This window comes from Triplophysa rosa, linkage group LG17 (assembly GCF_024868665.1).
Source record: "Triplophysa rosa linkage group LG17, Trosa_1v2, whole genome shotgun sequence".
Lineage (NCBI taxonomy): Eukaryota > Metazoa > Chordata > Actinopteri > Cypriniformes > Nemacheilidae > Triplophysa > Triplophysa rosa.
This window is the reverse complement of record NC_079906.1, coordinates 13,889,009-13,913,410: the sequence shown is the minus strand read 5'-3', so window position 1 is coordinate 13,913,410 and position 24,402 is coordinate 13,889,009. Positions and strand designations below refer to the sequence as shown.

Below are 24,402 nucleotides of genomic sequence, written 5' to 3'. Positions count from 1 at the left end.
ATAACTCTGGAGACAAACTCTGTGTCAAATAAAACAAAGAACTAAATTAACATGATGAATCTGTTTATTTCAATAAAACAATTATGTTCCAAATTTACAGATATCAAGTTGGAATTGCTGTATATGTACAGAGCCTAGGTAACTAATACAGTATGTACATTGATTTTTGCACAGCAAGAAAAATGTTACACCCCTCATAAATAAAATCACAGTCACAATAAAAATCATTAAACTTTTCATTTGCATTGCAGTCATTATTATTATTATAACCCCAAGCATGTACAGCAACCTAGCCATTTATCTGAAGAGAATTATGAAGTCATTAATGTAATGCCTAAATCTATATTGGGGCATGTTTGTTGTATAAAAATATTAACAATTACAAAATGTTTACATAAAGATATTTTTGGACAGTTGGAACCATCGGCTGATGAACTTTGTTAAAAGCTCATCTTACCAACGGTGGTAATCATTCGGAAATAAGATCTGTCTTGTTTTTGAATTATTGAAGATGAGCTTTGTGTTTCGTAGAAAGGCACAAACCATGCCAGGCACTTGAATCAAATCATACACTGTGTTTTTTTATATCCCCTACATAGTAAATAAACTATAATAAACTCAGAATCAAGAGGCTTTGTAAGATTGTCTTACTCTTAAGTATATGACATTTTGGTGTCGTTTACATTAAATAATTAAAACGTATACTTCAGAAGTTTAAAATGTGACTTAAAATAAAATGAAATTATGGTTGTACTGAGTTTTAAATACACACCCACTGCATTAGATGTCAAACATCAATGCAAACAGAAAGTACCTATGTAAAGTCAGACTATTGCATTTGAATATTCAAAATTGAATTACATAATTGAGTTTGGACCATTAGATAAGTGCAGCTCGGCTGATGTTCGCTGCATACAAATAAAAATAATTATCAGATGCAAATTTATTGCCACTAATGGTTTAGCTATGCAACCGCTTTTAGGTGTTTCTATATGCAACTTTCACACATCTCCTTGATAGCATAGGACTTTCCTGCTGTCAAAACAAGAACCAATAACAACACAACATGTTGCACAAAAACCATTATTTCTGATCTGGGAAAAATGTGCAAGGTTGTACACACGCTACAACTTCACTATTTTTTACATGCATTTGCGTCACCGCTTAGTTCTTAAAAAGATCTGTCATTAAAAAACTTCGCCTAACTTGTTAAATTGCTTTGTATGTAGTGTGACCAGAAGCTTATTTACAAAACTACCACAAGGAGTGTAATGGTAAAATTCTCTCCATGTTCTACAGTTATTGTCTAAATAACAATCAGTCTTTATCACAAACTCACTGGATGAAAAATAACATTGCTACACAGTTGCACAGTTTCAGGTAAATTATTTTCATAAATCTTACGTTTGAATATTCTCCCTTTTATTTAACATATATTGCCTATTTCTCTGCACTTTATTGCTCTATTTATTAAAACACCTGATGACTTGCAGCGAACATACTAAAAATCACATTTTAGTAATAAACACAGCCAGGGTTCAGTAACACAAAGTATTTCACATCTTATATCTCTGGGACTATAAGCGTATGCTTGCTTTCATTAAATGAATTCTAATGAATCTCTGCTGCAGAAAATTTGATATCACTGTAAAATTGAACTATATGTACAGCTCTGATGAAAGGGAATTTGTACGTACATAAAAAAAACAACACAGAGTATTTTACAAGTACCCCTTTGACAGTCTCATCAAACAAAAGTCTGAACTTTAAACAAAGCCCAAAATCCCCCGACATCAAACGAAAGAAGACATTCACAAGTCATTTTAAACACTGCTTCTCTACATCAGATAATTTTACCTGTATTATTACAGCTACATTCACAAGTCCTAATCAGGAGAATCCCCTTCTATTGGTGGAGAAGCAACAAGGTTCCCTCCCATTGGTCGAAAAGCAGGAAGCGCATGACATGATCTGACAGATTAAGTTTAAGAAAGCTGACAGCTGGTTTGTGCTTTAGAAAGGAACGATGCCTGAATGACATGAAAAGTAGCTTCATCTGCTCACTCTAATGCTCGGCTTTACTCCAGAAGGTCCTACCAAACAGAATACACGAGTTTGAGGTCATTCACATGCACATCTTCAACCACAAGGGTTTCAAAACCTTTTAAAACAAGACCAGTTAAATTTTAACAATACTTGTATTGACTTTAATACCTCATCCGAGTCTTCGTGGAAATTGTTAGGTGTTACAGTTACATTTATGTCCAGTGGTTCATCTACTCCATCTATGCCGTTGGCTGCCGCATTATGTTGTAAAACTGAGTATCTGTGCACCAGGAACCTGCAAAATATAGCAGAAGAGTTCGGTTAGTCAGAATGTTTACATTAGCTTAAACGTCTGAAGAACACACTTACCTTCCACCACAGATGAACTTCTTTAAAAACAAAACCCCAAACACTGCAGTGACCAGCAGGATGGCTATGACAATTGCAATGACAGGGCCCAAATGTGAGGTAGGTTCATCTGTCTGTGGATGACAGAGACAAAAAGTGCATCCGAATGATCAGAGAAGGTTTAAGCTGTTTATATCAGCAAGACTTACTGCTAAATTCGGACATTTTGCCAACACCATAACGCTCTCTCCAAAACTTGAATGTGCAATATGATTGACAGACAGAGAGCACTTTCCAGGGCTGTCCAAAAGAGAGGTAATAACTAATAACATGCGGCAGGGTCTCACCAGGAGCTGAGGTTCCAGTAGATCGCTGACGCATCTTTTGCTCAGGTCGATCATGTTTCTTTTTGGTTGCTCCCCTCCCTCACATTTATCACCTGGAATCTTCCTATAGCTGTTCACAGAGACACGGCTTTACTAAGATGCTTTTTTTGTACATGAGGACGGCATTTGTCAATCAGATACAATGCGAGCATAGTGTGGCGCTTAGAAGGGCAAGATCTTTCTCTTATGAAGGAACACAAAAAAACAATAATATGTATACTTTAATGTTCGGTTAGTAGCTTTATATGAAAGCACCTGAAAAGGCATATGTGACTCTAAATGGTTTATACTGTATGTATTACTGAACACAAAAAATAATCAAATTTTGTTATTTTGTGCACAACAGTTTGTCTTTTGTCAATGCGGCCGTTAATACACAAGAAACATTGAGCAATCAACATTAAGTCTTTACCCATGGGTCTGTAGCTGTTCCTCTTTCCCATGGATGCAGATCTCCAGATCACGACCTTTGAGATCAGCCTGTTCAGTACACAGTGAGCTGTTCTCTTTCCGGTAGAATCCAAAGTCACTACAAGACATAAGATACAACAATAAAGCTGTTTATGTTTACGAAAATAAACGGTGAAATAAAATAGTTAATAAGACTAAAAGGTCGTTTTCATAATTATAGGAAAAGAAAGTAGGAATAGGAAGTAAAACCATAACCACTTACCAAAGGAAGTCATCTAGCGTGCAGCTGCATATCGTGGGCTCTTTGGTGACCATGTAATCCCTGCCAATCCAACACACCGAGTCTTTTTTCAAGCGCCGAAAACGTTCCTTATAACCCAGCATGCAACCATCATCTGGGTCACTGATGTCATCAGAGTGTGCCAGCCAATCGTCATAATCACCGGTGCCGCCTGAAAGACAGGCAGAGAAAAACAGTGAGGCGTGATGAATTACGTGAACTGCAATATGCTTCTGATATTGTGAAGTTGGTCACAACTGGTCACTCACAGTTCCGTGTCAGCAGGTCCTGAAAATCAATGGTGTAAGATACCCAGTGGCTGATCATGGCATCTTCATAACCCCACAGACTGACTTTCACCGAGCGGGCACCAGGCTCCGAGGCCAGCCCAGTGAAGTACATAGGCTTCTCGGTGAAATTATAAGTGTACCAGCACTGTCCCTCATCTGTGGAAAACCTGAGAGAGACACAAAAAACATGTTTTTGTCTGACCCAAGATGATGTGTAACTTTGTAACACAGGCATAAGGACACCTACTTGATCTCAGAGATGGGTATATCTGGGTTGTGCTGCACAGCTACCAGCAGACCACCTGAGTCCAGGATGGCGTAGTGGTGCGGACCCTTCAGAGCTTTCAGCCAGGTGTAGCCGCCGTCATCCGACACATACACATCAGGCGTCATCATCGAAATTGCGCTGCCTACACTTCCTGAGAAAGAAGAGTGTGACGGGTCATTGTTTGAAAGTCTGAAATAGGAATGTTTTATAATGGCATGTTGTTTCATAATGTTAAGCAGTGTTATTTATGACTTATTATTAACATATCAAGGTGTTTTGCATCATAATGACCGGAATTTACAATTAATGTGACAGAACAGCATTTTATTTTGCCTCAAGGTATGTCAGCATGTGTATAAATGTTCTTATTGTTCCTATTAGTGTCTGTGCATTACCATGAGCTAGAACAAGTCCCACAGCATTGGGTTCACTTAGAGGCAGCATGGGAACTTTCATGTTCATGGAGATGCTGTATGAAGCATGAATGTGTAGACTACACTGCGGGAGAACAGGACAATAACAGATGAGCAACAAAGATAATCCAAGGACTAAAATTTTTTAGCAGTATGTGTTCCCTTGCTCTACCAATTGAGCCCCCGGAACAGACTTTTACTACTGGAACAGGGTTTTGACGTGAACCTTACCATTTCTGTATCTTTGCCTGTGGAATCGCACTCTGTGTTCTCTGGTTTCTTCAGAGGAACCCATTCTCCTCCCTGATCAAATGATATTACAGTCTGCACCGAGCCGTCTACAGCAAGGGGAGACAGAGCAAAAAGTGTCTTTGATCGTATAGAATTGTTATTACGTTTAGTTTCTTTTCTTTTTACATTAAAGGACAGTTTATATTTAAAATGTAATGTACAAATATAGGTCAAAACAGATTTTTGGCTTTTCCATTTTTGATAGGACAGTATAGACAGACAGGAAGCGTTGGGGAGGAGAGAGGGCAGCATCGGGAAAGGACCACGAGCCGGGAATTGAACTCGTGTCGACGGAAGCACTGTTCACACGGCCACATGCTCTGACCAAAACAGATATTACATTTTTTTATCTGTTAACATTACAGTATATGTAATTACAAACTTTGAAAGTCATGTTCATGGTTACATTTAATACAGAGCAACAATATCTTTGGGATCCCTTTCAGTGCGTTTTCTTCCAGATGATGAACAACAAACATTGACAGCATATCAAAATCCATTCAAGCATAAAAGGGGGTCGCCCATAATAAATATCACGTTATTGTTTGTTGGTGTGGACATTGATGGTTCATCTTTTTTAGTTATCGATCTTGGTGTGAATGGTCCTTCAAAGTAGTCCTTTTCAACAAGTACAGTATATTCAGTCTATCTACTGTATGCCTAAAATGTTGAACTAAAGTGCTTTTAAGTAAGTCTTGTGTAGGATGTAGTCGTACCCTCGGCCATCACGCTAGTAGTGAAAACTCCTCTGAGGGAAGTGACATTTGTGAAGTCTGTCTCGCCTCCTGGGGTCGTGTACAGATGGCGTTCTAGAGACTTGGAATACACAGTGCCCCTGTCATCTGACACATAAATGGTGCCAAACCCAGAGTCTGAAAAAAAACAAACACATAATGCAGTTTCAATGAGACACATTCTCTGATTTACATCATATAATACAATAACGATCGCTTTGCAATACTACTTTAACACTGTTACTTTGAAATGCTGCCTTTGAAGAAACTTCTGTGTTCCTTGGACATTTTTCAATACTTTTTAATACAATTTCAGTCCAGTCGGCTATTTCCAGTTATTTAGGCTCTTTAAAAATATGTTATAAAGCTACAGTAAGCTGCAGCTACACAATATGTTAGTGCACATTATTATTATCACTTGAAGAGCTCAGATAGTTTACAGTGTAAACGCTTTTACAGCCTTTTGAATTAAAGTAGGTTTGTTCCCACCAAGGATTGCTCTTAGATGGGACAATAAAACCACTGATACCAAACACCAGTAAATGACCTATCTCTCTACTCTCTTTCTCAAACAAGTTCTATCTCTCGCTTTCTCGCCAAGACATCCCTTTTCACAAGTTTCTCTCGACAGCAAGTGAGCAGACTACGGACAGGCTGCATTCTAACAAAATAATCAACATAACAATCAACATAACAGTCTTCTTTCTTGTAAGAATCTTTTAAAATGAATGTATAATAAATACAACAAAATAAATCTTAATATAATAAATTGATAATAAATTATAAAATAAAATGAACCTTTTTTAAAATAAATTTGACAATAAATGTAATTAATTTACAATTAAAGTAAAATTACGTTTCTTTTGCTACACATAAAAAAACTACATCATTCAAATGGCCTAATAACTTTATTTCTCTATGCTAAATCTAATAAAATAATGTAGCATTCTGGTGCACATACAGTATCATGCTTACATACATCCTGTTATTGTGAGATTTCACACCATTAAACACTACTTTTTCTAGTTATTTACAAAGCAGCTGAAGAAACGGAAGTCGCCCACAAAGACAGGAAGTACAACCTGTTGCTTGCTTTTGCATTGTCATACTTGCTGCTGTAAACAAGTATTATGGTTACAATAAATGATTAGGCAAAAAGAAAACACTGACCTCCAGGTTCAGCCACATGCATGAAAACCATTTCATCATTGGCCGCAAGTATCGAGTAAAACTGCTCATGACTGACAGGAGGAAGTTGGGCCATGTTCCATGTTTCACCTTTATCTACCGACACATGTATGGAACGCATCACAGTCTATGAAACAAACACAATTAGCACACTTAATACCGGACATAAACGGGGTCTGTAACAATTCTTATGGTCACAGCAGGTTACACACCTCTGCTGACTGCATTACACTTCCTGTTTTTGTCCTAACCGAGGCGAACAGGAAACCTCCGCCGATCCCAAACGAGTAGATCCCCTCGGCAACTGTCTTTATGGTAACGCCAAGGTCCACGGTCTTCCTCAGCACAAGCATCCCTCTATCATCTGAAAACACAAAACCAACAGTAACATTAAACCAGAACTGGTCTGCTGATATCGCATGGACCGCACTGGTTTTTGCTGACTCAAATTCCACTGGGAGATGTTCAATTCAAAAGCATCTGTACGCATCATTTAAACACTAGTAATGAGCAACACGCTCAGCATGCTGCATCATCGTCTCTGCCATTTGAGCAATCGCCTTGCAAAAAAGCAGTGTTACCAAGTATCATCTGGGGGCCGGTGTGAGACTTCCAAGCCAGTTAAAGGGATAGTTCACCCCAAAATATTTACATCATGTACTCTCTCTCATTTCCAATCTGACTTTATTTTGACCCAACATGATTGAACTACACTGTCACTGACTCTACTAGACCAGTGGCATGATTTCACTGTGTCTTTTGTTCATTTATGTGTTTTTATTATTTATTTTACAAACCCGAGGTACTAAACAAAGAAAACAGGAAATTTGACTATTTCAAGTTTGTCACCAAATTACACTTACTGCTTGCATTATAATTATGAAAGAAATAATTTTCCGTAATTTCCTAGCAAGTGTTTATGATTTTCTGGCATGAAGTGACATGATAGATGCAGAAGTTCCAGCTAATATTATAAATTATAAACATCACAAATTGTCTCTTATTTTTTTCATAGTTTAATTAATTGTCTTTGAATTATTTTTGTAAATCAAATACTTATTGTTTTGGGGTGGGCCATTTAAATCTGGTTAGCAGTGCGAATCTGAATCACTATAGGAGCGCTAAATGCTTATAGATGGTTTCATTGGACTCATGTGCCTTGCCCAAAGTTAACTTCTGGTCTGTGTTTGGTTATAATATAGATTTTATTTATATGATTTTATTTATTGTATATTAATGTATTAAATTAAATTAAAACTACTAAAGAGATTATTTGGAGAGGTCTATGTGAAGTTTAGTTTGGGTCACTTAACATTTGTTTATGTTGTTGCCGCTGAATACGTCTATTGCTGAAGAGCTTTCATTTTAGAATTCAAGTAATTTAACATGAAACAGAATAATACACAGATACACAAACAGAAACGCTCATAAAACTGTTATAAAACTGACACACACAACACACACACACACAGGTGATTTTTACTCACCACACCTTAGATCAACAATGCTATATATATTACTCACAGCAGGATCCGTTAAGGTTGGCAGAGAAGAACATAGCATCTATTCCCCTGCGGGAAAGAGAGGAGGTGAGATGCCAGAATTGATCAGTGAGATTAAACTCTGGAGACCTCACAAAACAACAGCAGTCTGAGGTCGCTTCACTGCAGATCAGTCAGTCATTTGTAGCATAACAAGTACAAACATGATACACACCGAGATTTCAAGGAAAGAAACATGATTCATGACTATCATGACATGAACCACAATTATTGCATCATAATGAAAAACATGTTTGTAAATGATCAAACAAGAAGTTGGTTGCACAGAGAATCGTGGTGCATTAAAATGAATGTCTTGGTTGTAACTGGATATCCAGGATGTCACAGATCAAATGTCTTATTATTTTTAAGACGAGCTCTTAGGGAGGTTGAGAAGTTTTGATGTTGGCAAAATTCTTAAACATAATCCATCTTTATCATAAACATTTAGCTAACTGTAGACTTCTTCCTCCTGTTTCATTTTCTTGTCACTGTGCAAATACGTTTTAATCTAACTATATGCTTAAACTTTCCTTTGCATACTTTCAGAACTCCTGCATACCTTTTAACAGTAGAATTACTTTCCTAAAGTACAATACAAGCATATTCATTTTGCGAATATTACCCATTCGGGTCAGATTACCCAGATTGGGTTTCCAGACTTCTGAAGTCACACAAGAGGTTAATCATGTTTAAATGGATGTGACGTACTCTTTTTAAAGACATGTTGCTAGTGCAGAAACTTTGTATCTGTCGAGCTCCTAAAATGAAGCCGGCACAATCTGACCTATTTTCCCACAGGTGTTTTTGTCGCTTCAGTCAAATAAGGTAGGATATTGTGCTTTTTTTAAAACTAGGCCACCCTGAGGGCCGTGTGGAGCTCTGAACACTCACAGTTATTATTTTTCGCTGGAAGAAATTAAAAAACCAACACAATCCATACCAGTGTTGGGTAAGTTACTCTGAAAAAGTAATTAATTACTAGTTACTAATTACACATTCGATAATGTAATTTGATTACTGTACAAGTTACTCTCTTCAAAAAGTATTTAATTACTTATTACTAATTACTTTCTATATCCTACATCAACCTTGATGAGTTAAGTGATTCAAGGATAGACGTGAAACGACTCTTTTAATTNCATAAATGGTGCCAAACCCAGAGTCTGAAAAAAAACAAACACATAATGCAGTTTCAATGAGACACATTCTCTGATTTACATCATATAATACAATAACGATCGCTTTGCAATACTACTTTAACACTGTTACTTTGAAATGCTGCCTTTGAAGAAACTTCTGTGTTCCTTGGACATTTTTCAATACTTTTTAATACAATTTCAGTCCAGTCGGCTATTTCCAGTTATTTAGGCTCTTTAAAAATATGTTATAAAGCTACAGTAAGCTGCAGCTACACAATATGTTAGTGCACATTATTATTATCACTTGAAGAGCTCAGATAGTTTACAGTGTAAACGCTTTTACAGCCTTTTGAATTAAAGTAGGTTTGTTCCCACCAAGGATTGCTCTTAGATGGGACAATAAAACCACTGATACCAAACACCAGTAAATGACCTATCTCTCTACTCTCTTTCTCAAACAAGTTCTATCTCTCGCTTTCTCGCCAAGACATCCCTTTTCACAAGTTTCTCTCGACAGCAAGTGAGCAGACTACGGACAGGCTGCATTCTAACAAAATAATCAACATAACAATCAACATAACAGTCTTCTTTCTTGTAAGAATCTTTTAAAATGAATGTATAATAAATACAACAAAATAAATCTTAATATAATAAATTGATAATAAATTATAAAATAAAATGAACCTTTTTTAAAATAAATTTGACAATAAATGTAATTAATTTACAATTAAAGTAAAATTACGTTTCTTTTGCTACACATAAAAAAACTACATCATTCAAATGGCCTAATAACTTTATTTCTCTATGCTAAATCTAATAAAATAATGTAGCATTCTGGTGCACATACAGTATCATGCTTACATACATCCTGTTATTGTGAGATTTCACACCATTAAACACTACTTTTTCTAGTTATTTACAAAGCAGCTGAAGAAACGGAAGTCGCCCACAAAGACAGGAAGAACAACCTGTTGCTTGCTTTTGCATTGTCATACTTGCTGCTGTAAACAAGTATTATGGTTACAATAAATGATTAGGCAAAAAGAAAACACTGACCTCCAGGTTCAGCCACATGCATGAAAACCATTTCATCAATGGCCGCAAGTATCGAGTAAAACTGCTCATGACTGACAGGAGGAAGTTGGGCCATGTTCCATGTTTCACCTTTATCTACCGACACATGTATGGAACGCATCACAGTCTATGAAACAAACACAATTAGCACACTTAATACCGGACATAAACGGGGTCTGTAACAATTCTTATGGTCACAGCAGGTTACACACCTCTGCTGACTGCATTACACTTCCTGTTTTAGTCCTAACCGAGGCGAACAGGAAACCTCCGCCGATCCCAAACGAGTAGATCCCCTCGGCAACTGTCTTTATGGTAACGCCAAGGTCCACGGTCTTCCTCAGCACAAGCATCCCTCTATCATCTGAAAACACAAAACCAACAGTAACATTAAACCAGAACTGGTCTGCTGATATCGCATGGACCGCACTGGTTTTTGCTGACTCAAATTCCACTGGGAGATGTTCAATTCAAAAGCATCTGTACGCATCATTTAAACACTAGTAATGAGCAACACGCTCAGCATGCTGCATCATCGTCTCTGCCATTTGAGCAATCGCCTTGCAAAAAAGCAGTGTTACCAAGTATCATCTGGGGGCCGGTGTGAGACTTCCAAGCCAGTTAAAGGGATAGTTCACCCCAAAATATTTACATCATGTACTCTCTCTCATTTCCAATCTGACTTTATTTTGACCCAACATGATTGAACTACACTGTCACTGACTCTACTAGACCAGTGGCATGATTTCACTGTGTCTTTTGTTCATTTATGTGTTTTTATTATTTATTTTACAAACCCGAGGTACTAAACAAAGAAAACAGGAAATTTGACTATTTCAAGTTTGTCACCAAATTACACTTACTGCTTGCATTATAATTATGAAAGAAATAAATTTCCGTAATTTCCTAGCAAGTGTTTATGATTTTCTGGCATGAAGTGACATGATAGATGCAGAAGTTCCAGCTAATATTATAAATTAAAAACATCACAAATTGTCTCTTATTTTTTTCATAGTTTAATTAATTGTCTTTGAATTATTTTTGTAAATCAAATACTTATTGTTTTGGGGTGGGCCATTTAAATCTGGTTAGCAGTGCGAATCTGAATCACTATAGGAGCGCTAAATGCTTATAGATGGTTTCATTGGACACATGTGCCTAGCCCAAAGTTAACTTCTGGTCTGTGTTTGGTTATAATATAGATTTTATTAATATGATTTTATTTATTGTATATTAATGTATTAAATTAAATTAAAACTACTAAAGAGATTATTTGGAGAGGTCTATGTGAAGTTTAGTTTGGGTCACATAACATTTGTTTATGTTGTTGCCGCTGAATACGTCTATTGCTGAAGAGCTTTCATTTTAGAATTCAAGTAATTTAACATGAAACAGAATAATACACAGATACACAAACAGAAACGCTCATAAAACTGTTATAAAACTGACACACACAACACACACACACACAGGTGATTTTTACTCACCACACCTTAGATCAACAATGCTATAAATATTACTCACAGCAGGATCCGTTAAGGTTGGCAGAGAAGAACATAGCATCTATTCCCCTGCGGGAAAGAGAGGAGGTGAGATGCCAGAATTGATCAGTGAGATTAAACTCTGGAGACCTCAAAAAACAACAGCAGTCTGAGGTCGCTTCACTGCAGATCAGTCAGTCATTTGTAGCATAACAAGTACAAACATGATACACACCGAGATTTCAAGGAAAGAAACATGATTCATGACTATCATGACATGAACCACAATTAATGCATCATAATGAAAAACATGTTTGTAAATGATCAAACAAGAAGTTGGTTGCACAGAGAATCGTGGTGCATTAAAATGAATGTCTTGGTTGTAACTGGATATCCAGGATGTCACAGATCAAATGTCTTATTATTTTTAAGACGAGCTCTAAGGGAGGTTGAGAAGTTTTGATGTTGGCAAAATTCTTAAACATAATCCATCTTTATCATAAACAATTAGCTAACTGTAGACTTCTTCCTCCTGTTTCATTTTCTTGTCACTGTGCAAATACGTTTTAATCTAACTATATGCTTAAACTTTCCTTTGCATACTTTCAGAACTCCTGCATACCTTTTAACAGTAGAATTACTTTCCTAAAGTACAATACAAGCATATTCATTTTGCGAATATTACCCATTCGGGTCAGATTACCCAGATTGGGTTTCCAGACTTCTGAAGTCACACAAGAGGTTAATCATGTTTAAATGGATGTGACGTACTCTTTTTAAAGACATGTTGCTAGTGCAGAAACTTTGTATCTGTCGAGCTCCTAAAATGAAGCCGGCACAATCTGACCTATTTTCCCACAGGTGTTTTTGTCGCATCAGTCAAATAAGGTAGGATATTGTGCTTTTTTTAAAACTAGGCCACCCTGAGGGCCGTGTGGAGCTCTGAACACTCACAGTTATTATTTTTCGCTGGAAGAAATTAAAAAACCAACACAACCCATACAAACCACAAGAGCACCCAACCATATCTCTTTTGGTCAAATATTGATAGTTGGAATGGATAAGTCACGCTCAGCTTCCTTGTCAGGAGAACCACTTCTCTGTTGAAGTGTTAAAATGGGCCAGAGAAATTAAGAATGAGTGACGGAAGCGTTCAGAATGAGAATATCAAAGAAACCTAGGGAGGATTGATGCAGCAGTTTATCTGGAGCAGGAGAGCTGCCCTCAGATATTTGAAAGCTGAGCCGTTTGGAAAAAGAGGGTGACTCAGCACAGAATGTCTCAATTTGCTGCCACAGGGCCATATTTGCATGTTTGTGTTTTTGTGAGCGTCCTGGACGTGTAGCTGTGTGCAGGCTGTGAAAAGAACAATCCAGAACTTCCCAAACTGGCTGGTCAAAATAAACAATAAAACACACCCTCCTGCTATAATAAGTGACTCCGCCCTCATCCTCTTTTGACTTATCAAATGCTACATTTCATTCCTCAAAGTTTGAACAATCATAAATGATCATAACATACTCACAATTTTACAACGCACACCATCTTGTGAATATTCGTCCATGTTGCACCAAAGTCTTTGGAGATCCAGAGGTCATTCTGAAAGCAAGATGACATTACGTTGTTTCATGCAACGAACGCTAATGCATTTATTGTAAACTCTTTTATGCAACATGATTCACAGTGCGTTCGTTTTATCTGCATGTGCACTCAATGGAAATCGAACCCATGACCTTACTGTGGCTAGCACCACCCTCTACAAGCTAAGCTACTGAAAAGATGTAAAGATGTATAGATTGACGGGCTCTCACCTTATTGCTGATGGCCACAAGCACTTCAGGGTTTTGAGGGTTGTACATGATCTGCATTTGCAGATGGAAGGGCAATTCTGTGTGGATAAAACTCTTCCCAAAGTCCTCTGAACGGAAAATTCTGGCACCGCTGCTTCCAGAAGCATCTCCCGTGAGGATCACCTGAGGGATAGAAAATGACTCTAAAGTTTGACTTACAAATTTAACTTTGTATAAAAGTATGGCTGAAACATTAAAAGAGAACCGAAGGTCGAACTATTGTTTTCAAGTTCTTGTTGGACGTCCGTTTCATCGGACGATTGTACCGGGCACGAAGTTAACTTCCGGTGTATGTTTGTTTATCTTCTGGCTAGTGGAAAATATAACTATTTATGTTTCAATCAATTTATAATATCAATTAATATTAATATTTTATTGTATAATAATTGTATTAAATAAACAATTTGTCTAATTTTATTGTATGTTAATTTTAGTAAACAAACAATTTATTGAATGATTTGTGTAACTTTGTCGCATTTAAGTTTAGTTAAGTAACGGTTCTTCTACTGGTAACCCAAAATAATACAGGCTAGACATACTTTAAACTAGCTAGCTAATGTAATTTACTTGGGGTTTTTTTTTGGCTTGTTTTCAGAAATAACCTATAGGGACTCTATTCTTTGCAGATGTGTACTTGAAGTTAGGTTTAGGCCACAAATGCGCGCATGCGTAGTAACGTTTATGTTGTTGCTTTGAAACCGTCTATAGAGTCAGAATACAGTGCTTGCCCACCTTGCCAGAGTTCTCAGGACCGATAGCAATCCCAAAGGCAGTGTTGATTAAGGTACCGTTGATAAGCTCTGTGACATCCTGAAATGACTTTCCATAGTTTTCACTGTCACAGCGTGTGGGTTGAAAGACAGAGGGAATGAGAAACAGAGAAAAACAGGAAGGTAAGAACAACATCAATATTGAGAATGGGTATACTGAAAATTCTAGCCATCCGATCACATAGCACTCACCTTCTATAGAGGTTAGACTGACCAAATTTCAGGAAGACAAATGGCATCTGAAATGTTGTCAGGGCCAAAACAACCTATGATCGAGACACAAAGTAAGCTAATCAAGTCATGTAAAAACTGCAGTAAAGAAACACCGCAGTCATGTTTAAACTACAGTAAAGATCACATTAGTTGTGGTCAGAGTAAAGGGAAGAGTCTCTTAACACAAGAATGGCCTTGAATGTCCTCTGGAGCATGAGAGAGGTCAAACTGGTTATGCTATATTAAGAGCTGTTTTGTCTCACTACAGTACAAAATTTTGAAACCAGAAATTCTACATTTAAACCTGAAAAAAAAGAGAAAAAACAGAACCTAAAATTCTCTACGCTGTCATGCAACCTTGAATGGAATTTTACTACAGTGGAAAGTTTTTGTGAAAATGTGTAAACAACCGAACATAAATTGAAAGTAAAACTCACCCCAGTTCCGTCCCCCACCCAAGCCAGCGACACAGATCCACTGATATCAGGAAACGTCCACTGGAAAAAAGAGAAATATTAAACCAATAAAAATAAAATAAAGCCACGGGCAATAGGAACTGCATGTCCTAGAAAGAGACTACCAGCCTATGCAAAACACATGCTAACCTCAAACAAAAGAGTGAATTGGAAACCTAGCAACTACATTTCTATTAAACATAAACTGATACAAATCAATATAACAAATTTCAAAAATATAAAGAACATGTGTTGTTGCTTATAAATAAAGCTTGGTGCATATATCTGTAGGTGATTTGAAGTATAGAATATTATACTGAATTCCACAGTGCACCTAAATTGAATGGGTGAATAGGTCAGTTTCAGAAAATGCTTCGCTGTTGGTTTCCAAAGTATTTACTGTTGTCTGACAAAGGTGAGGAGGTTCTTGCAAATTCGTGCCACTTCTTTTGAATTCATGAAAACTTTCCACAGAGAGACAGACCACAAAACCCTGTTTGACACATCTGTGACTAATGAAAGAGGTCTATCAGGGGGCTGTTGAGTTTAAAGATGATACTGGCTGAACAGTGACGATGTGACAAACAGGTTAAGGTGTTGAACCTTATTGATCTAATTTCAGACGAAACAACCACAGGGTTTTCATAAGGACGTCAATGTAAACGTCATTACCATTATAGTAGTCATTGTAATATCTATTTGTGTTATAATGCATATCGTTTGTAAAAACATGAACTATTCATAGTTGGTTGTGGAAAACATTAAACATGCATGCTGCCATACCAGTTTGACTCGTAATACTGCTGCGAGTCCAAATAGTCTACTGCATTCCCTTATTTGTCAAGAACGACACAACTCAAATACAACCACTTTAACAGTTTTCATAGTTTAACCAAAAGATTTCATATAGAAAACGTGTTTATGGGTTATGATAGGAACCCAGGACAGAACATAAAATAGACTTTCTAGAGTAATTCTCATTTATACTTTTACTGTAATAAAAACCGAATTTGATCCTGTTGGATTGCTCAAAAGCTTACGTCACACTTCATTATAACATCTACGGACCTGCCTAACGTTACCTAAATAGCACTTTTGTGCATCATACATTGTAAAGTTACCTTCCGATTAAAAAAACAAACAAACGATGAACAATGCAGCCAACTACTGAGGGAGAATTTTGGGTTTCGCATCTGTGCATAAATGCGTCTACGCTACCAAGTGAACTTACTTCGTGCGAATTCTTTTTTAACTTTCTCTCATATCCTTCCAAACCATTACAGGAGTCCGCGCTTCTCTTCTGCATGTGATGATGGATCAGAGAAAGACCTTCATCTGGTCCGATCTCGGTGAGACTTTCCGCGGATACAGCAGTCTTTACATACACCCGGTGCGCGTTATAGGATCCTGGATCCACAAGAAAATCCACACCAAAAGCCATGGGAAATAATAAAACAGCAATCAAGTGTCCCAGGCCACCCATTTCTAGTTGTTAATGTATTTCCAACACGACAGTATAGTTGTTGTATTTTAAAAAAAAACATTAACTCCTTTAGTTAGCAGTGTCTTCCTCCTGTCCCTGCCAACGATCAACACAAAAACAGATAGGCTGTGACAGAGTGAAATAGCTGCTACACATATTAGTGCAGCCTTCACGGAGAGGCTCCGATATCAATCCCCTTCTATTTGATCTGTACAACTTCCAAGACCGTAAAAAAATCGCAGACCACCCAGTTTCAGAGATCTTTATCCAAGACTCTTCACAATATTTTGTACCGACCACTTCAATAACGATCTGCACTGAAAGACAATCAATAACGGCGAAACGAATGCACCTTGCAAGTCCTTCTAGTGATTGGCTGCAGCGACTTGCAATTTTCTGATTGGCCAGCAAGTTTACGTTTCTATGATCCTGTGCTAGTCAAGGTAGTTTGACACGTCACACTTCAGACAACAGCAGAAATCTTACTGCATTACAAATGTAGTTTTAGGTTTCATTCTCAATATCAATCTGCCAAATCTTAATAACTCCATTGTCCTGTAGGCTTATTTAATATTAAAAAAATGTTTTACTGTAAATGCACGTTGCAACTAGCAACGTTGTCTGTGTTCTGTTTCTATCTTTGCATATATTAATAAATGCAATTCTCAGATTACATTGAGACAAAGCCATTTCCTGCCCTTTCATGTGTGAAGGTTTGCACAAAATAAAACGCTCTTCATATTTAAGTGTTCAAACAGTATTAAAGTGCATGACTCATATTGTCAGTTTATTCTCTTTGATTAGGAGGGAGGGAGGGTTAGTTAAATCTGCAACAATTAGAATATGAATCATGGAAGGAGAAAGGGGCATCTGTCACGTGAGCACATCACAGTTTACCACACGCCTTTGGATTATGTCTGTGACTCATTTCATGATAAATTAGTTTAGTCAACCTTCCCACAGATTTTAACTTTTTTGTCATTGTGTTTAAAAAAAGATGTTTTCAGTTACACAGTGTACTAAGGATAATAAAATATGAACAAATGACCAAGAAAATTCTAAGAAATTATTTGATTTTTTACCGCCTAGCCTTCCTTCTCATTTTGCAAGATACTGTACAACTGATTATACAAAATAAGCATTCATTGGGCTAAAATTTAATTACATTTCACATGCAACTTAAAGGGATACTTCACCCAAAAATTCTGTCATTGTTTACTCACATTCGAGTTGTTCCAAATCTGTATAAATTTATTTGTTCTGATGAACACAGAGAAAGATATTAGGAAGAATGCTTATAACCAAACAGACCTTGCCCCCCATTGACTCCCATAGTATGAAAAATTATTTTATCATTTTTGTTCTGTTCTGTTCAAGAAGACATTTTGAAGAATGTAAGACAGCAAACAGTTCTAGGGAACTTTTGACTACCATTGTATTTATCACTTTAAGCAACATAAGAGTTATTTATGTACAAGAGCATACATTTTATTTATTATTTTCAATGCACATAAGACACATGTGATTTAATGGCACAGGCCCTGGCACATGGGATATCCCATGACCACAAACCACGTGACACAGAAAAGGGGACTATTGTGACTCTCATCTGTGCCCTGTAATACTGATTGGCAGTCATGCTTATTCGAGATGAGCAGAAATCCATTTTTAATTGTTAATTGTAAATGTCAACCTTATGTCACTGGTACTGTCTTGAGCTTTGCATTGCTACAGGCATGGGTGGAAAAACCTGTCAAACAAGAAGGTATGACCTGAATTCCTCAGTAGTGACTGTAGGCCTATCTTACCATCTCGTCCACCTCCTATTGATATTGAGAGCTATGCAACATTTAAAGTTGGTAAAGACAAAAAACGTTTATTACCCCAAGTGGATCTGATGAAAAAACAACAGTGACATGCAATTCTATTGACAACTCAGCTGTTAATTTTAGGACACCTGGATTTTTTTTATTTCTGCATTGTGAAATCATTTTGCAGGCCTAAACTAAATTAATGTTCAGTATATTTAATACACTAGCTGTTCTCAAAGATAACAAGCCAGTTCTGACTATGCATTTGTCATACCCAGACCTTTAAAGGTATACTTCACTGTCATCATTCACTCACCCTCGGATTGTTCCAAACCTGTAAACTTTCATTGTTCTGTTGAACACACTGGAAGATCTCTGGAAGATTGTCAAATCTCACCCCCCATTGACTCCCAAAGTATTTATTTTCCCTACTACGGCAGTAACTAGTGGGTGAGATCTGACATTCTTCCCAATTTCTTCCTGTGTGTTCAGCAGAACAAAGAAATGTACACAGGTTTGGAACAATCTAAGGGTGAGAAAATGATAACAGAATTTTCATGTTTGGGTGAAATATCCCTTTAACCAAAGCATCAGCCTCGTGAAATACAACGTGATAAGGGCGTCCTCTTATGGTCATACAACGTCAAGGCTGTTCAAAGTCGATTATGTTTAAGACGTAAATTTATTTAAACAGATTAAAATGTACAGTATTATATATATATATATATATATATATTTATTTATTTGTGTTGTCAGCTCATTAGAGTTAGTATTTGTATGCACAGGTAGGCACTGAAATGTCATTTTACGTTCTCTTTAATAAAGTTCAGTTCAGGTGAATTTATTACATTTATAAAAAGGTCTTTTTTGTTTTAATTTATTTTAAAAAGCTACAAAGTTGGTTAAACGAGCACACGATTAAGGTAAGGGTTACTGGGAAACGAGCAATGAAATATAAACCTATTACTGCATTATTGTAACTATACAATGTATATGATAATGTATTATGAATGTGTATGAAAGTGAATTATTGTGGTGCAATTGAAAAGAGACATTAAAAGTTTACGTGTTAAACGATTACAAACGAAAACATGAATTTCCTTTATGTTTCCGCTATGTCTCCGGTCATACGTTTGGGTGGGTAGTACGTCACGAGTCACGTGATAAAAACCATAAAGCAGAAAGGGGAAATAACTTTGACAACTTTTAGATATTTGACTGTGGACTTACCAAGGTATTTTTTCTGAGTCTTTCTTGTTTTATAATCACTGAAATTAACTGTATGTTCTCCACCATACGAACTTTCATTCACATCAGCCAAACGGAGTATTAAGATACGATGAAATTAGCGGAAAAAACGTTATTTTTGAATAATTGCGATGTGCTGACTGAAACTCGTGCCACAGCACGTGTAACGTTAGCGTTTCAACACATTTCCGACATCATTATCGCACCATTTTCCTGTTAGTTGTAACGGTCATTTGATTGTTCATTGTTGATGCTTTATTTGCAGAGCACGATGAGCGCATTTCAACTTGATCTCGGCCCGTTGAAAGAACCACTGGGATTTATACGTGTGCTGGAATGGGTAAGTGCTTTAAAAGTTAATTGTTATGTTTTAGCAGAGGTGGACGAAGTACACAACTTCCTTACTTGAGTGAAAGTACAGATACTACTGGTCAAATATTACTCCACTACAAGGAAAAGTTGTAAAGACAGATTCTTACTTTAGTAAAAGTACAGAAGTACGTGCTTTTAAAAGTACTCAAGTATTAAAAGTAAATTTCCTTTATGTCAGTTGTGCATTGTTTTATTGTCGTATACCTTATGCCTCTGAAGCAATCTACTGAATACACAGAGTAGCTCACAGTATCAGTTGTATTAAAGGATTAGTTCACTTCAAAATTTGCCCCCATTGACTTTCCATAGTAGTTTTTATTCCTACTATGGAAAGTCAATGGGGGCAAATTTTGCAGTGAGCAACTCCTGTAAGAGCTTTATATGTTTAGCGCATATATGTTTAGTTTAGATATAATCCTGTATGATCATTTAGCCTAATTATCCTCATTAGCCCCCTAGGCCTATATGTATTTATGAGCAGTGTTCTTTTATTTTGTATATTCCCTTTACCAGTTTTAGCAACAATTTACCAGTAAGTAGTAAGGTTCTTGTAAAGAGTAAAGTGTAGAAGCCATGGGTTTGTTGGATTTATTACCATTTGTATTACCATCATTTAACTACAAACATAAACTATAGCTAGTATAATGAAACTATGGTATTTTTAGTTGCTGTGGTTTTACTAAAGATTATTAATTGGAGTATGGTTCCTATATTTAGAAAATGGTAAATTTGTGGATACTGTGGTTTTACTGCAAATACCATCCCTGCTGAAAAAAACAATGATTTTTTTGAGATTTTTAAATTAAATTCCTCTTTGTAGTGTGTTTTGGGTTTTATTCCAATAGGATTTACCATCCCATCAATAGAATCCATCACATACAAGTAGACAACAAGTATCCATAATACAATTCCCATTATAACCATTAAATCCATTACATTTTATGTAGGGTTCTATTGTTTTTATTTCAACAGGAATACTTCAACTATAGTAACTTCAGTAAAAACATCATTCATTTTCCAAATCGCTTTAAATGATATAGCAGCAGATCAGAAGTTAACATGCACGCGTAGCTCAAGGTGTATGTGATGCTTATTTACCGTTTAGCCGTTGCCGATCATTTTCATGACAATGTTTCTACAATCTTTGACTGATCGTAACCCACACATGATTACACTACACTTTAACATGTGCCTTTTTCGTCTTTTAATGGTCTATTTGCCTTTTTAGAGCACTATCAATGGTGTAGTAGCGCCTACGTTTACATTAGTTTAGCGGGGAAGATCCCAGAGTTGCCAGATTTGCGTTAAAAAAATCTGCCAAATGGCCATTCAAAGACTGAAAAACTGAAGAAAAACTGAAATACTTGGCAACAGTAAAAGGTCCTGGCAGATCGCAAGCCAGATAAATTGTGCACACAGGAAACCCCGCTGCACAGAAACCATTTTCTACTTTTGGACCTTTTTATAAATGTAGTGGAGTAAAAAGTATGATATTTGGCTTTCAAATGTAGTGAAGTTAAAGTACAAGTACTCAGAAAAAATAATACTCAAGTAAAGTACAGATACTCAAAAAGTGTACTTAAGTACAGTACTCAGGCAAATTTACTTCGTTACTGTCCACCACTGTGTTTTAGTGCCTATGTTTTAGACATTTAAAGGTGTTATAATATGTAGCCCCCTGGATACAAACTTGAAACCACTTTCTTTCTGCTCACTATCTGCTGTCTTGTTCTTTCTCTTTTATTGCTGCAGATATTCGCCATATTTGCATTTGCTACAACGGGAGGGTATTCTGGCTCAACAAGTTTCAACATCCTGTGTCAAGTCAATGGAAGCTATGAAGTTCCTGTACCCTTCAGCTACCCTTTTAGGTGAGCGTCGCTAAATTTGGGTTATACTGATTTTAAGATTATAGAATACACTGACAGAGACTGGCCAATACATTCTTTCTGCCTTCATTTCTTTTCAATAATATTAATAAACAGATTTTTTTAATCCAATATTTATGTTACACAGGCTTAATACCCAGAATTACAAAGTCCCAACCTGCAAGGTCAATGACACACACTTTGATACCAGACATTTGATTGGAAATTATTCATCATCGGCTGAGTTTTTCGTCGCTGTTGGTGTTCTGGCTTTTCTCTACTGCACTGCAACGCTTGTGTTGTACCTGGGTTACCAACACCTTTACAGAGAGTCTCCCCGTGGCCCCATTGTTGTAAGCGTGTTTAAGTTCACTCAATACCTATTTTTAGAATTCTCTTGCTTTTGTACACCTTCACTGGGTGTTCATGATATGTGGGCTGTTAAACTGTTATAATGGATGTCACAGACACAGATTCACACTTTTGTACGGGAAATGGCACATTGCCATTACAATGGACAAATTGGAACAAAATCAGAACACATTTGAGTTAAACTGAGTTTTGAAACTTTTCTGTGCTGTTGCAAACTTTTGTGTGGGGGTGTTAAGAGATTCTTTCACATTGGTGTGTAAATTGAGAAACGGAGGGGTGAGTTTTTCCGACAACAGCTACAAATGTTTTTGAAAGCTTGAGGCTTGAGTAGATGCATTGAATGGTCTTTTTTTGAACTGGTTAAACTCATCTACCTTTAAAAAAAAGAATTCCAGGACATGCTGGACCAATTGTGTGAAGTTAAGGTTTAAGGTATATATATATATATATATATATATATACATAAACTATATTTGAAACTATATTTTATTTTACCACATATAACTTTCTTCAGGATCTGCTGATAACTGGGATCTTCATGTTTTTGTGGCTGGTTTCGTCTTCTGCCTGGGGGAAAGGCCTCACTGATGTGAAACATGCAACTAGTCCAAATACACTTGTGTTGATAACTGAAGTTTGTAAAACCAACAAGTGCACTGCTGGGCACGTTCCCCTAATCGGTCGTCTCCATTCCTCAGTGGTAAGAGGATTATGACATATTACAAAACAAACAAATGGTGTTATACATATTTTTCTAATGAATTTTTAACATTTAATAAAAAGTCATATGAGGCTAATAATGTAAGTCATGTTATACACCAGTGGATCCACATACTGTATGTGCCTGTATACTGTATTTTAACCTTTTAATTTTAAAGAATGCTTTGCTTATTATTTGTTGTCATCTGTTATTTCTAGATTTTTGGATTCCTCAACCTTATCCTGTGGGGAGGAAACTGCTGGTTTATCTATAAAGAGACGCCATTCCACAAGTCAGTGAATCTGCAAGAGGGAACAGGACAACCGTAATGAAACAGCAGGTCCCAACTTCTACATTCATCAAGCAGGTGTTGATGCAACACAACTCTGCCGACTTTGTGACTCGTGTCACAAAAGCACTATAAGCGGTCATCATATTTCTATACTGTTCTATACAATTTGCACACACTACAGCAAAGCTGTATATTTGGAAAATGTGCATTGCTATATTTTAAAGGTACAATTGCACCTGGGCACAAACATGTATGTACGAAGTAAATTGTTACAGCTGTCATTAAAATGTTACATTTCATCTCTTTAGTGTTACTGTTAAATTGTTGAAGTTACTTGACACTGTTACAACAAACAAAATGTACCAAATGTGTTTTTAATACCATTAACTGAATGGTATTAAGTTGGACATAACCTGATTTTGTGATTGTTGTGTTATCTATTATAGAAGTTGCTGTTGCACATTCTTTTCTTCTCATTGCTGTTTTTCTTTGACCTTGTCATCTTATATATATTTCCGTTATGCTTAAAATGTCATTTCTGTTTGAACCTTGAACTCAGTTTAATTGTAAAAAATGTTTACATGTCAAACCATGCGCAACATTTTTTTAACTTTTTTTTGTATGAGTTAAAGAAAAGTAGCGGATTTAATAAAAGCATAAAGGGTTTAATATTTGTTGAAATAATTGTGAGGTTTTGTTACTTAGTTTGTGTAATTCACACACAGATGATGTTATTTGCAAAAACATTTCAGTGGGGGTTTTCCGAGGTTATTTACTATAAGAGAAAGAGATTGTACAGAAGAGAGAGTGCACAATAAAATTGTTCTTAAATCAACATTAACGTGTCTTTATGATATATTTTTTTCTTTGAAGAAACATACAGACGAATTTACAGCTCTTTACGCTGCATTTTCTGCACTTAAATATTGAATGGATTTTTAAATCTTGTAGTCTCGTATGCTATTTTATGAATATGAAGTTGATTTCTATTAAATTTCTTATGAATACGATCTCATTGTTTTTTTTGGCAGTCTGCTTTTGCCTCACGGAAATTAGATATGGGACGGGACTTTTT

The 24,402-nt window shown here is 36.5% G+C and overlaps 2 protein-coding genes across 3 annotated transcripts; one reads left to right on the top strand and one right to left on the bottom strand.

Annotated features, from left to right (window-relative positions):
* Positions 1–46: 46 nt before the first annotated feature.
* Positions 47–17,010, bottom strand: sort1b (sortilin 1b). Its single transcript, XM_057356638.1, has 20 exons — positions 16,413–17,010; positions 15,164–15,223; positions 14,706–14,779; positions 14,476–14,578; positions 13,705–13,866; positions 13,419–13,492; positions 11,937–11,983; positions 10,625–10,776; positions 6,638–6,782; positions 5,450–5,605; positions 4,674–4,780; positions 4,425–4,527; positions 4,009–4,180; positions 3,741–3,928; positions 3,454–3,643; positions 3,193–3,309; positions 2,742–2,850; positions 2,416–2,528; positions 2,215–2,341; positions 47–2,093 (listed from the first exon to the last, which is right to left on the bottom strand). The coding sequence occupies exons 1-20, from the start codon at positions 16,662–16,664 to the stop codon at positions 2,079–2,081; spliced, it is 2,466 nt and encodes an 821-aa protein (XP_057212621.1). The 5' UTR covers positions 16,665–17,010; the 3' UTR covers positions 47–2,078.
* Positions 17,011–19,612: 2,602 nt separating this feature from the next.
* On the top strand, positions 19,613–24,289 carry sypl2b (synaptophysin-like 2b). Of its 2 annotated transcripts, XM_057356856.1 has the most exons (6): positions 19,613–19,709; positions 19,989–20,063; positions 21,848–21,966; positions 22,112–22,316; positions 22,850–23,035; positions 23,254–24,288. In XM_057356856.1, exons 2-6 carry the CDS (start codon positions 19,995–19,997, stop codon positions 23,362–23,364), a joined length of 690 nt encoding a protein of 229 aa, XP_057212839.1. In that variant the 5' UTR covers positions 19,613–19,709; positions 19,989–19,994; the 3' UTR covers positions 23,365–24,288. The 2 variants fall into 2 exon arrangements, with proteins under 2 accessions (XP_057212839.1, XP_057212838.1); XM_057356855.1 differs by lacking the exon at positions 19,613–19,709 and having other exon boundaries at positions 19,974–20,063; positions 23,254–24,289.
* The last annotated feature ends 113 nt before the right edge of the window (positions 24,290–24,402 follow it).

Bases quoted from the DNA above. Each gene is read 5' to 3' on its own strand.
- sort1b (XM_057356638.1), bottom strand. From the start codon at position 16,664: ATGGGTGGCCTGGGACACTTGATTGCTGTTTTATTATTTCCCATGGCT. The intron at 5,606-6,637 runs GTCAGTGTTTTC...GTTTTTTTTCAG, and splicing joins GCATGTGGCTGAACCTGGAG to ACTCTGGGTTTGGCACCATT. The intron at 3,310-3,453 runs GTAAGTGGTTAT...TATGTCTTGTAG, and splicing joins ACGCTAGATGACTTCCTTTG to TGACTTTGGATTCTACCGGA.
- sypl2b (XM_057356855.1), top strand. From the start codon at position 19,974: ATGCTTTATTTGCAGAGCACGATGAGCGCATTTCAACTTGATCTCGGC. The intron at 21,967-22,111 runs GTGAGCGTCGCT...TATGTTACACAG, and splicing joins CCCTTCAGCTACCCTTTTAG to GCTTAATACCCAGAATTACA. The intron at 22,317-22,849 runs GTAAGCGTGTTT...AACTTTCTTCAG, and splicing joins CTCCCCGTGGCCCCATTGTT to GATCTGCTGATAACTGGGAT.